General features: G+C 40.2%; 1 protein-coding gene across 4 annotated transcripts in view; it reads right to left on the bottom strand.

Moving 5' to 3' along the window:
• LOC106948159 (roundabout homolog 2) overlaps positions 1 to 11,430 on the bottom strand; it is a 94,941-nt gene extending 83,511 nt beyond the window's left edge. The window contains exons 1-2 of one of the 4 annotated variants that reach the window (XM_015033665.1): positions 11,124 to 11,430; positions 10,801 to 10,889 (exon numbers count right to left, since the gene is read on the bottom strand). In XM_015033665.1, the coding sequence (XP_014889151.1) occupies positions 10,801 to 10,889; positions 11,124 to 11,152 (118 nt within the window). In that variant the 5' untranslated portion in view covers positions 11,153 to 11,430. Of the gene's footprint in view, positions 1 to 10,800; positions 10,890 to 11,033 lie in introns of all 4 variants that reach the window. The other 3 variants (XM_015033662.1, XM_015033664.1, XM_015033663.1) reach the window with 3 other exon arrangements.
• Positions 11,431 to 12,689: the final 1,259 nt, after the last annotated feature.

The following is a 12,689-nucleotide window of genomic DNA, read 5'->3' as shown; positions in this document are numbered from 1 at the left end:
CACAAAGCGTCATTTCACAGCTATTGTGACACTCGGAAAAAATGTACTTCCTGCTCATTTAGGGGAGGACGGGAGGAGGATGGTGGTGGGGGCGAAACATGTATTTTGGGTCACTTATGAATCATGAGGCGAACACAGTTTGGCTGCCATGTCGGAGTCAATGACAGCACAGCTCAGGGATACTCCCGAGGGCTCAGTTTTAAATTTTAGATCTTTATGCCAAGTCCGAGAGGTCGTTTTCCTCCCACCGACATTCTCCAAAGTCACGCAGCACTTTCTGTGCTGCAGCTCCTTTCCAACTCACTGCGACTGGAAATATCCGTCACGACTAAACGCGGCACATCTCTTACAGTAAAATGAGTGAAACGTTCCGGTTCCTCACTGTGCACGTCTCTTGAGGGAGGTGTTCTAGATCAGCAAACATTTCAATAACACAGTTGCCTGGCATTTATTCACTGTGGTTCACACCATTATTCTAAGAACAGAGGCAGTATATGAGTAAGTGACCCTGACTTCAGACGCAATCCTAAAATTAAACCGTAATCGTTTAGATAATCAGATATTGGTGGGTGGTTTTTAAAAATCACTGCCAATTTTCATGTGCAAAGACTTACAAAGAGTTTTGGTACACGTTATTTTTATTTTTAATGCTTATCAAAGGAAAAGTGTTTTTCACCTTGTACCTTTCACAGTGAAACAGAAAATGTTTGAAATTCTTGTCGGTGTTTATTCGACCTGCTTTGGCGTCTGCTCAAAAAAACAAATCGTCTCTGGAAAGGCTAAACAAACGCTAGCTATTAAATTATGTTACGGTAGAAGCAAAGATCTAAGTTTAGCTGCTTACTAAAGCAACTTTCTCCAGGTTTTATCCACACATAAAAAGGAGGAATCACATTGAAAAATGCATAGAGTTGAATGATCAACAGTGGATATAAATAGAGGAAACATTGGAACATTCATTTAAGTCTTCAACAAACTGCTTTCCATTGAAACGTCATCAGCAGAAGCAAGACGCAGCTTTACTGAATGCTACAGCTAGTCAAGATATATCTTTAGAAATCCAAGGGTGAATTCACACCAGCCCTGTTTAGTCCACTTTAGTCGAACTCTAGTCCATTTTTCTAGAAAGTCGGATTTATGTGGGGAGGTGGGAATGCGCAATCCAACTTTGGTCCGCCTAAAAACCTAGAGTTCAGTTTGCTTATAGTGAACTCTGGCACACTTCGAATGCAAATATGGATGCAAGTGGACAGAAGACCGCTCCAAAAGCAGGAAGCGAATAAACACAAAGGGCATTCTGGGTAATTGCAACCAAAACAAACGCAAGATGAGTCTATAACACTAGCAAAAGGACAAAAGAGAAATCCTACAGCGTCTAAAATCTGATGCCACTCCATTTTTGTTTAAATTTTCTGAAGAAGGAAGTTGAGCATTCGTCTTCCTCAGAGATTCTGTGCATTGTTTCTTTCAGTAGTTTTTGATGTAGCGCCACCACAGGTGAGGGGAGGGAACAATTTTTTTCAACTGGTTTTGTGTGAAAACGAACCACAGCAGCTGAAAATGTAGCAAAACGAGTCTACCGCAGCAGCAAGTGTGGAAACACCCATAGATAAAGCTACGTGCATTTCATGCAACCCAAAATCTGAGTACAGCAGAAGATTTCTTGTCCGTATTAACAGGATGTTCAGCACAACTCCAGTTGGACAAACTTAGAATCACTGATCAAACACTTCCTGAAGAGCTGACTTTATGCATGACTAAAATCAGATTGATCCCCGAACTAAGATTTATCACGTAATGAGACTTGACTAAATAATTGTGGAGTCTTTTCTGTATGACTGTGCTGTTATATTTGTTGTAGTCATGCAGATAAACTTAAATTATACACAAGGTTTCAGTAGTTTATGATAATTTTTCTGCAAAAGTAAATGGTTTGCACAAATGAGATCGTCCATCTTCTACCAACTCGGACTTGTGTTTAGGTCCGGTCGATAATTCTCGGCCACTTTATCATTAAAATCGATCTTTGACTTTCCTTTAAACGAGTTATCCTAAATATGTGAGTTATATTCCCTTAAGCATCAACAGACATCAATGAAGGGCAACAGAATAATTACACATAATTATGATTAATACCAGCATTTTTTTTTTTTTTTTTACATCCACACCTCTAGCTGCTGTGGCTGAAGCTCCGTTCTGCTGCAATGTTCAGCTGCATGTGTGGGCAAACAACGAGAAATCCTTGTTGATTTCAGTCAGCTTGAAGAGCAGGTATATTACCATGTCTAATTTTTTTTTCTGCTTCAATTATCTCTGATGAGCTGAAGGAGACTATAAGCATCCTGTGAAAAAAAAAATCAAAAGCTGTGAAAATGCAAAAGCGGCCTAATATACAAGAGAAAACTTTTTTTTCTTACTCGTAATCATGAATGAGTCAATAGGCATTTACTACAAATACAGCGATCATTACTATAGGCGCAATGGGGTGCATTGTAAAGAAAACAGAAGAAGAAGAAGGAGGAGAAGAAGAACAAGAACAAGAAAAAGAACAAGAAGGGGAGAAAGAAAAAAAACGAATTACAAACAGCTCCAAGCTGACCAAAGTGACAATCAACAACCTGCTCCCTGTGAAATGTGTGCAATCAGTGAGCAGTCCACGCCACTTTGCGCTCGGCAGAAACACATTTTCTTTGTGAGAGGGAATATTTTCACAGTAATATTCGGTTCATGACAGGATGATTGTGGTGCTGCACTTGAAAGCACCTTTCAGCTAAGAAAGAAACTCCGTCAACCCTGCAAGTGTCACGGGCGACGATGGAGATCTCCGTGAAGGTGTGTGTTTAGTTGGATCATGAGCACGGCCCATTAGAGCCCGCGTCGGGCCTCCTCGGAGATATCCGAGGGCAAATGGGAATTTGGAGTTTGACTTTGTTTTGTCTGGGGGGGAAAAAAAATAAAAAATTGAATCTGTGCATTCTGCTGTGAAATGATTTTTTTTTAAGTTTACAAGGGATGAACAGGCAGGTAAGGACATTGATGGAATACGACTCCCAAAGTGCCACTTAAAGGGCATATATTATAAATTTTACAACTTTTTCAATTGCCGTCAGGCTTTCTTGCTTTCTGTTCTAATATTTACTTGCATGAATAGAGGCGACAAATATGTCGAAATGTAGGAGGGAAAATATGTGAGTGGAAGGCAGCTGAGAGTGAGAGAGTTCAGTTTGGAGAAATATGAACAACGCACCGTCCACCCAAAACAACGTAGTGACTGCAAAGTCTGCGGCTTGAATTTGAGTTCAATAGATATACGGTGACTTAGGAAGTGAGGAGAAGAAACGTTTTCTGAGATTAATACTTTGGAGACTTAACAAATGTATTAGTGATGTTTCCAGGTTGTGCAAATCTCACATTTCTCCACATAATCAGCCTGTTTTGCTCATGTATGATAAGATCGTCTTTGACACTACTCAAACTCTGTAAGACTGATCAGTTCCTGATTTAAAAAAAAAAAAAAAGATTAGACTTGGAGTTTTGGACAAAAAGTTGTATTTCACATACGTCAGACAAAAATAATTTTGTTATTTTCTTCTTCTCACTATGTCTAAGGTGCTTTTGGACAATATTCTAGCAACTTGCCAAGTGTCTTTTGGTTTCTGTCTGGCCGCTCTAACATAAAAACTTTATAAATGGAGTGTGTTATCAATAGCTAACCTTCTGGATGGTTCTGCCATCTCCATATGGGAACACAGGAGCTCTGCATTCTTGGCCACCTCTCTGACTAAGGTCCTTTATCCCTAAAAACTCAGTTTGGTTGATAAGTCAGACCTGAAGAGGGTCCTAATGGTTCCCAACTTCTTCAATTTTTGAATAGTGGAGACACCAGCATGTTGTTGGATGCACTTCAGCTGCAATTTAGGTGATTGCAAAGGTTTGTTAATACTTAAGTACATTTTTATAAACTCATAAAATGTCTACAAACATGTCTTCCTTCTCACTGTGTGGCTACTTTAAACTCAATTTGATATTAGAGTAATGTCAAATTACTCTACAATAACATTTGCAACATAATTTTTTTTAAATGAAGGAGGGGTGAATACTTTTGATTCTAACTTCCTCTATGTTTTTAAGAGAGACATTGTTTTTAAAGGCTTTTCTATTGTCAAAAAATGTATTTTAAAGCTTCTTATCTGCTTCGAAAAACAAAATAAAAGATCAACTACTGTTTATTTCTGCTCAATTTTTGAAACCTTTTTTGAGCTTTATGGCTGTAAGGTACGATTTAGGACATTTTTACTGAACTCTCCTGAATTTCAAAGAATTCAGCATAAGAGTGACCATTTTAACTAAACTAGGAGCTTTGCCGTTAAAAGACATCCACTAAACGGTGTCCTTGTATTAAACTCTCAAGTACAGAAGTCCTTGTTAAGCTCCTGCAGACAAAAGACACTTCATTTCTGTGCTGTTCTGTCAGCGAGGACGAGTCCATGAAGAGCTTTTACACAGGATAACGTCCAGGAGCAAAACAGAGTCATGATGAGCCATAAGAGTGAATGGCAGCAAACCTTGAGCTGCCAAGCAGACCAAAAGAGTCTGATGAATGAGAATGCGCCCCACTCTCCACTCTCAAGGCCATCTGGAGAGAAAACGAACATGTTGGAGTGGAAAGTGCTTCTAAAATACAAATACACTAAGCTCTACAGTCATTTTCATTCCAGCGAGGAATAAAAAAAAAAACAAATAAAATAAAAACACTGACTTAATTTTCTTTTGTGCGCTTCTAAATAATATAAAAACACCAGCTACCAATATTCATTCTCAAATATCTGGCACATTGTGTAGTTTTCTTCCCATTCATTTAAGGCAACTGTAAAAGAAATCGGAGAGTCTCGCAACGGCAAAGCAAAAGCAAATTAAAATGATTAAAGAGCAAATTATTGGAAAGTCAAAAATAAGTTGTAAAACAACCAGCGAACTGAAACTTGCTAAAACAGAAGCTGTGCATTTTATGCTCTACATTTTTTGCTATTCACCCCAAAAGAAGGTAAAATTAAATCCAAAAAATTCCTACAATCTGTGAAATAAAGTCACAGGATATTGATACATTATGGGGTCTTGGACTTTGATCAGAGATTTTCTTCTCTTACGAAATAGAGGAGTACCAATGGGTGACTCTGCGGAGGAGTCTGCAGTGTCTGTATTGTCTGGTACCCGGTTGGTCTGAGGTGCAGCATGTAATCAGAGTGTCATTCTCTAGACTTCTTTCCTCTTTTGATCCATTTGAAAGTCCATTTTCTTTCAAACATAAAAGACCCACGAGCCTTAAGATGCAACTTACACAAGAGTACGTGACATGAATCAGAGTAACGGCCTGCACCGGCCAATCACTGGATGAGACTTGTGCATCTTGAAGCTCTCCTTTCTAAAAAAAATAAATCAAAATAAAAAATAAATTGTGTTGTATAGCTAAAGTTTAAACAAGCAAACAACTTTTCATTCTCACGAGTCTGACTGAATCAAACATTTGCTTGTTCTGAAAGCCTGGTACGTTTGGGGGGAGTTGTAAATGTGCAACTGAAAATTGCTGTGGATCAGAGGAGCAAAACTCTAGTCCACCTACAAAAACATTGGTCTGAACCAAATGCTGGAAGTGGACGACAATGTAGAACAATGTTCATGCATCTATCATCTGGCCTGTCTTTCTTTTCTTCTTTCAGACGGTGGTTTATGTTGGTTAATTATTTAAAGCCTGAGCGATGTATTTTATTCACAGATAACTTTGCGAAAAATTGTCTTGAAATAATATTGATCTGAAAAAGTTTTCTCTGCTTGTTTGCAGGGTACAGCAGCATTCCCTCCCCCACCTGTTGCTTTGCATTGTGTAACAGCTAGCTAAAGCAAGGCTGCTGCACTTCATCCTTTTTAAACAGTTGCATAAATACTGTAATACAATGGTACGTTTACTAAAGTGTGCCACTCTTGTGCCAAAGATGTGCTTGCTGAGATTTGCAGGTTCTTTCCTTCTCTTTCAAATTGTGTTGGAAGAATCTGTAGTGAGAGTATTTTTAGCTAACTTTGAGCTCATTACGTCTGTTGTGAAGATTAAATGCTCAGACAGTAATAATTGAATCTCATCTGTAAGAATTCCCGTATTTATTCAGGGGGGGAAAAAAAGTAGAAGTAGTATTTCGGGGAAAAAGTGGCGTCTCAGCTGAATAAAAGCCCATTAGCGTCTCCGCTCCACTGATAGACAAGTTATCGCATTGGTCCTAATTGTAAAACTCTGACACACACCCACATGTTTGCTTGCGGCGTCTCTTCGTGTCTGCCTCATTGAACACTCAGCATAAGTAGGCTAAGAGCTACAAGAGAGACTGAGATCATGTCTTCCAGACCCGTTTTGATTCAGGCCATTCTCCGGCTCCTAGCTGTGGCGTTACATAACGAGGGGCAGGAGCAAGGGATTGTGGGAGCATTTCATTAATTAGTATTTACAAATATTAACCCCCATCTCCTCCCTGGAGGGTCTGAGCGCACTCCGTCACGCTAATGCGTGAAAACATGAGAGCCGCGAGAAGAGAGAGAGTTGTTTTTTTTTTGCTTTTGTTTCAGATCTCTTCGCCTTTCAGCGACTGCCAGGATCAGGGTAAGCCAGAAACAAGAAAGTAGACCCGTCTGAGCTCAGCTTCTTATCTGTGAGGGAAAAAAACAACAAAAAAACAACAACAACTACTTAGAGAAAGCTCAAAGTCCAACTTTACACGCAAGTGAAACGAGGAGCAGAAGGCTGGCAGCGCGCCTGTGGGGATGGTGGCTGTCTGCTGAGATTTCTCCGAGTCTTTTTCAATTTCAGCTCATTTACATATTTGAAAAGGCCAAAAAAAAAAAAAAAAAAGAAATATTCAAAGACTTCTCGTGACATTGCCAAGTAATCTCTGCGGGGAAGGGAGGGAAGGGGCATTAATTTGAAGCAGCAAACTTCATTTTTACAAGGGGGGAGAAAGCTAAGTTTGATTCATTCTGGCATCAGCCCCTAGTTGTTTAAACGTAACCGTCCTCCTCGTCTATCATCTCATCTTCTAAATGAAATCATCAACCCACTGTACCAGAAAGTGGAGGAAGGGTGGGGGGGGAGTGAGCCTACGTCTACATACGGGCAACGTGACTCAATGATGAGGCACGTTGGACGACTAAGCAGAATCGTCTGAGGTAGTTTTTCAAAAAGCAGAGCTGTTTGTTTAGCAGGTCACCACAGGGAGAGAAAGGACACAGAACACCAGCTTCCTTATATATGCTGGATCTGAACACAGCTCAAGCAAAACCACACTTCAATTAGAATTAAATGAGATATGTATTTGTGTGCGAATGAAAAAATAGCGGAGCTGCCGTGTTGATTTTTTTGTTTTCCTTACAATCACAAAGCATTTTTTATTATTTTGGAAAACTGCTTGGAGGGGAAAGTTTGTTGACTCGTGCAGAGCAGGCTGATTGGCAGAACACTAACTTAAACAAAGTCCCATCTTGTTACGCCGGATAATATCTGCCACCGTCTCCTCTGCTTCCTAACAGAGGTCTCGAAGTCGGTGCGAATCGTCTCCGTTCAAGTGCTCCGTGCAAATTACACACATTACGGACGCGAACAAGCGCAGCAACAGAGGTGATTGCCACTCCAGATTAATGGATGTAGGCAGAAGGCAAAGGGTGTTAAAAGTGCTTGAATGTTAGGAGATAATGCAGATTTAACCCTGAGAGTGATGGACAACAGCAATACACCTCTGAACCTGCTCGGCTGGTGGAGGATTACCGGCCACTTTATTGTTATCAGGTACACCGATGCTAGAACCACATTAAGCTTTCATGATATAGATTTGACAATGTCTAGATTTTAGCTGGGGAAATAAAAAAAAACAAACAAACAAAAAAAAACTCCAAGTTTGGGCCATGACAGCATCCCACTGTGGGATTTTGAGATAATTTGAGCTTTATGACATTATCCTGCTCAATGTAGGCAATGGAAGATGGTGGTCGGTCACCATAAAGTAGGGAGGGGTGATAACTCGATTTTATCAATTTAATTGAATCTTCTTGTTGTTGAAGATTGCTTCTTTTTTTTTTTTTAAATCTGGATTTTTTTTTTTTTTCTTTTTCCATCGGTGCACTTCTTGGGTTTCCAGTGTGACGTTAACCCACCCAAAATCTACCACCTCGTGTTTTACAGCTTGTATGTATTTCGACTTTGGATTCAGGTCAACTCACTTAAAGAAAAGACAGTTTTTTAACATATGTTTGGTCATTTGTATTTAATAGGGGAAAAAACACAAAGAAAAATGAGATGTTCAAATTGGAAATAGGATTTGGTATAAAAACAATCTGACTTTATTTTTAAGCACTACCATGGCCATGGAGATGGACAACACTTTGGTAGGCGGTCGCATTTAAACGATGCACAATCGCTCCCCATGTTGTGATTTCAGGGATGATATTCTACATAAGCTGGTTGTAAGAAGCAGTTAACTGAGCTGTAGTAGCCCTTCTATCTACCTTCTCATTTCATCCTGCTTGTTCTTTTTCTTCCACACATCTGATTTTTACTGGATATATTCTCTTGCTTTGGACCATTTTCTGTAAATACAATGGAGAGTTGAGCATTGGACCTTCAGATTCTGAAATGCTCAGACCTGCCTGTCTGCATCGTTTTTCAGCAAGTTGTGTCTTCACAACATCTAGTGTAGGTGCCTAAAAGCATCGAGTTGCTGTCATGTGACTGGTTTAGTCAGAGCTATGTGATTCAAATAAAGACAAAAATAATGTTTTAAAGTGCTGTTTAATTAGCTGGGCTATCTGTTCTGGTAGAGTCTGCTTTCAGCTCTTTCAAAAGCAGGGTGACCCAACAGGAGTAACGGGGTGACATTCCATTAGTTTTACAGTTGTGTGTTTCCTGATCCTTAGATATATTTAAACGACTGAATACCAGTTCTAAAATGGTAACTTTTTCAAAAACAAGAACAACCCATGTAGGATGTAGACTGGTATCTACATCCTATATGACGTAGATGCCAGTGGTTTAAAGAAACTTCCACTATAGCAAAAGGGTAAAAATCTGTATGACGAATAAACAGATAACTGCAGTGTTTGACTCACCAACCAGAGCGAGTCCTGTACCACAAAAAAAAAAACCTGCCTTATATATTAGTTGCACCCTGAACAATTTCTCTATTGCTGCTTAGCATGTATAATCAGCATGTATAGTTGCTTATTTTAACTGGTTATTATAGATTTTGTCCAATCTTCTCCTTAATGGGGCAGCATTATGTATTTTCCAGCCACATGTCAATTTTAAGCACAATCAAGTAATTTTGTTGACTTTAAAAAAATGTAACGTCTTGAAACTGACCTCTGTCTCTTTAAGAAGCTCATGCTCTTTCCCACACTCTGCCGTCAAAGCCTTTCAGATATCCTGTTTACAACAACGTTGTTAGGTTTGACTGAAAAGCAGTTTGTATGCGAAGCTCAACAGTCGTGCAGTTTCACCATGCTAACTGCTACTGCTAGTCTGAAGGAACTGAATGGGGAAATCACAAGGGGGGAGCTGCTCCATGAAACTGGAGCTCCAAGGAAGAGCTTTATGAAAACAGCTTTATGGGAGTAAGTGTTTAAGCAACCCCCAAATGGTTGCCCTGGGAAATTCAAGGATTTTCTCAAACATGTATGACAGAATCAAAACAACACTGATAAGGAAATAACATTGTAACATGTCATAAAGTTCATAATATCCACTGAGCGCAAATATTACAAGCTAGTATAAGTAGGTTAATTAGTCAGTTGCTACTTAACGTTTTTTTTATTTTAAGCAAAGTCTTCTTTCAGCCAGCTGCTCAACAATGTGCAGCAGCATGTTGTGAAGTGGCAAGAATCCATTGAAAACTCTGATCACCAGCACATTCTCCGGCATTTCTATAAAACGGCTTAAAAACGGAGGAACGCTTTGACTGGGAATTTTGTACAAACCGACTAATCCAGCTAAAGTGGTTTAAATACATTTTCAGCTGAAACCAAAACACAGTATTGTGCATAATTTTAGAAAACACACACACACACCCACACCCACAAACATAACAACCCCAATCTTTTGGATTGTTTTTTTTTTTTTTTTTTTCATTTTGCATTTGGATTAAGGCTTGGATTTTAAAGCTCTTATTAAAGCAATGGTTAAAACGTTTAATCTCCTAGTGGAAGGCAACCAAATATGAGCTTTTAAATGCATTTTAATAGTGTATTTCCATACACTGTCAAGAGGGTGGGGGAGAATTTCATTTTTTTTTTTTTTTTGGTCAGTGCCACAGACAATTTACGCACATCTGCACTGAGGGGAGAGCTAAACTGTTTCACTTTTTTCTTCTTCTTCTTAAGGGCCAACTTCGCTGTTCAAAATGTTAATTTGCTTGGCATTCACTAGCTGCATTTCTGCATTATACAAATGAATTCATGTGTGACATTTTCTCTTTTTCTGATCCGTTTGAGTGGGGAGGATGCGCTCAGCTCCCGCAGCTGTCAGGGGAAAGCGTTGGAAAAACGCTGCTAAACACAACATTTACATCCATCTGGAGAGACAGAAAACACGATAAGACATGTCACCCAGCCTGTACTATGAGGCGCGTCACGCCATATGGGCTGTGACTGCACCTGTGTATGTGAGTGTGTGTGTGTTTGTGTGTGTGTGTGTGAGAGAGAGAGAGAGAAAGAGAGAGAGAGAGAGAGAGAGAGAAAGAAAATAGAGTATTTTCTACATAAAATATTTACCTGAAGTGATGGTGACGATTGAAATAATCACAAGCAGGAAATTTTCAAAGTTCATCTCCACACTCTTCTGGATCCAGGTCCCTGGGAATCTTCAGTCATTGAAGTAATGAGTAGGTTAAAAAAAAAGGAAAAAAGAAAGAAAAAGGGGACAAATTTGCAGACAGAGATTCAGCTGGAATATTTTCAAGCGTGTAAAAAAAAAAAAAAACCCGAAAAACTTTGATATCACTCACAGCAACCTAAGTCAGCTGCGGGGTCAGCAGCAGCAGCAGCAGCAGCAGCAGAGGCAACATCGCCCCAGAGGAGCAACCTAATAACTAAACTCAGCAGCATCACTTCTCCGCTCCCGCATGGCCACACACCAGCACCGACTTTCTTGTAAGGATGCTCCTCCTCTGCCGCTTCCGAGAGCCAAAATAACATTGAGACTAATCTCTGATAGAGGTCCGGTTGTAAGAGAGAAGACAGGATCTCCTCCTCCTCCTCCTCCTCGTCTTCCCCCGAACCTTTATGCGCTCTGCTCCGGCCAGCTGCAGGTTGAGCGAACACGCTCCGAGGGGAGCAGCGCACTCCCAGCTATCCGCAACAAATCCTCCCCAACCTCCAGGACTGAGCGCTTTAAAGAGACAGACACAACGAGGCAGCTCCGAAAGAGAGGGGTCCTGGCGACACAGGAGAACCGTGGATTTTGATGATTTGGTCATCGTTCAAATGCTGTTTGAGGAACAGCTTCATTTCAAAGGCAGCAGAGTTGGACATAAGAATAAAACATATTGCTAATAGAATTACATTTTTTTTATATTATTGAAATACATCTACAAGGCAGAAAAACCACCTCATCCTAGCGCCAATAGTTTTTATCCAAACTTTTTTTTTTTATTTATATTTTTCCATGAAGCTAATTTCTTTTCGTTAGTTCAATTTGCACAATTCTATGGTTAACGGAAAAGCAGATAGTGACTGATATTGCAGAGTAACATTACTTAATGTCATGTTGCACTAAGCAAACATTCCTCTCACCTCAGCATGCTGTAAGCTTGAACAAAAAACAAAATTTGACAGCATGACCCACCGTCCGATTAATTTCAGGCCCAGATCATATAAAAAATGTTCAATGCGTCTATTGAAAACTTAGGGACCATGTTTAAAGGCTTGGTCTATGCCAGGCAACTTGCCAGTTTAAATGAACTTTGCTCTTTCTGATGAGAACAGTGGTCAGATATCCTGCCAGAACTGTGAGAGTTGCTGCAAAAGTTTCTCAGAAGGTAAGGGACAAAGGGTTTCGTTTTAATATCAAAGCTGATTTTATTCTGTGTATTTTAATTTCCTACTACAGTTTTTCCTTTCCCTCCGCCCCCAAAATCCCACTCATGAGTTTGTGTTGCATAATTCAAAGTGGCACCTCAAGAGCTGGTATTATTACTCATTCCTAATTAGCACCAGCACCTAAGCAGCTATAATCGTTTTCTGTTTTATCGCTGCAGTCAATGCTGCCGTCGATGCTAATGGAGAGAGTCAGCGTACTAACTTCTTTTCCGTTCTCCGCACTCCGCTTGGTCTCGCTCCCGCTGTTTAGTGTTCAGTCTCTAATTCTGTGTTGATTTCTTTAACCCGCAACTGTTGTTTCACAATTCACACCCACTTCTTCCAACAATCTGCCCCTAAGGCATCTTTTCTCTGCCTGGAGAGGGCTTCCTTTCTCTCCCCGCTAGTTGTGGACATAAACAGCTCCCCTGAGGAAGTAAGCGTTGTTTCACTGTCTCTCTCCACCCCACCCTCCTCTTAAAACACTGACCGCTCTGGTTCCTCTCAGCAGTGGCTTCCTGCCTCCCCGTCATTGTGCTCACGTCAGGCCGCCGGAGTCCGGCGTGATGGAGAGCAACTGGGAT

The sequence above is a fragment of the Poecilia latipinna genome, unplaced genomic scaffold, assembly GCF_001443285.1.
Source record: "Poecilia latipinna isolate Pla-1442-1.1 unplaced genomic scaffold, P_latipinna-1.0 Scaffold276, whole genome shotgun sequence".
NCBI lineage: Eukaryota > Metazoa > Chordata > Actinopteri > Cyprinodontiformes > Poeciliidae > Poecilia > Poecilia latipinna.
This window is presented reverse-complemented; position numbering and strand designations above follow the sequence as displayed.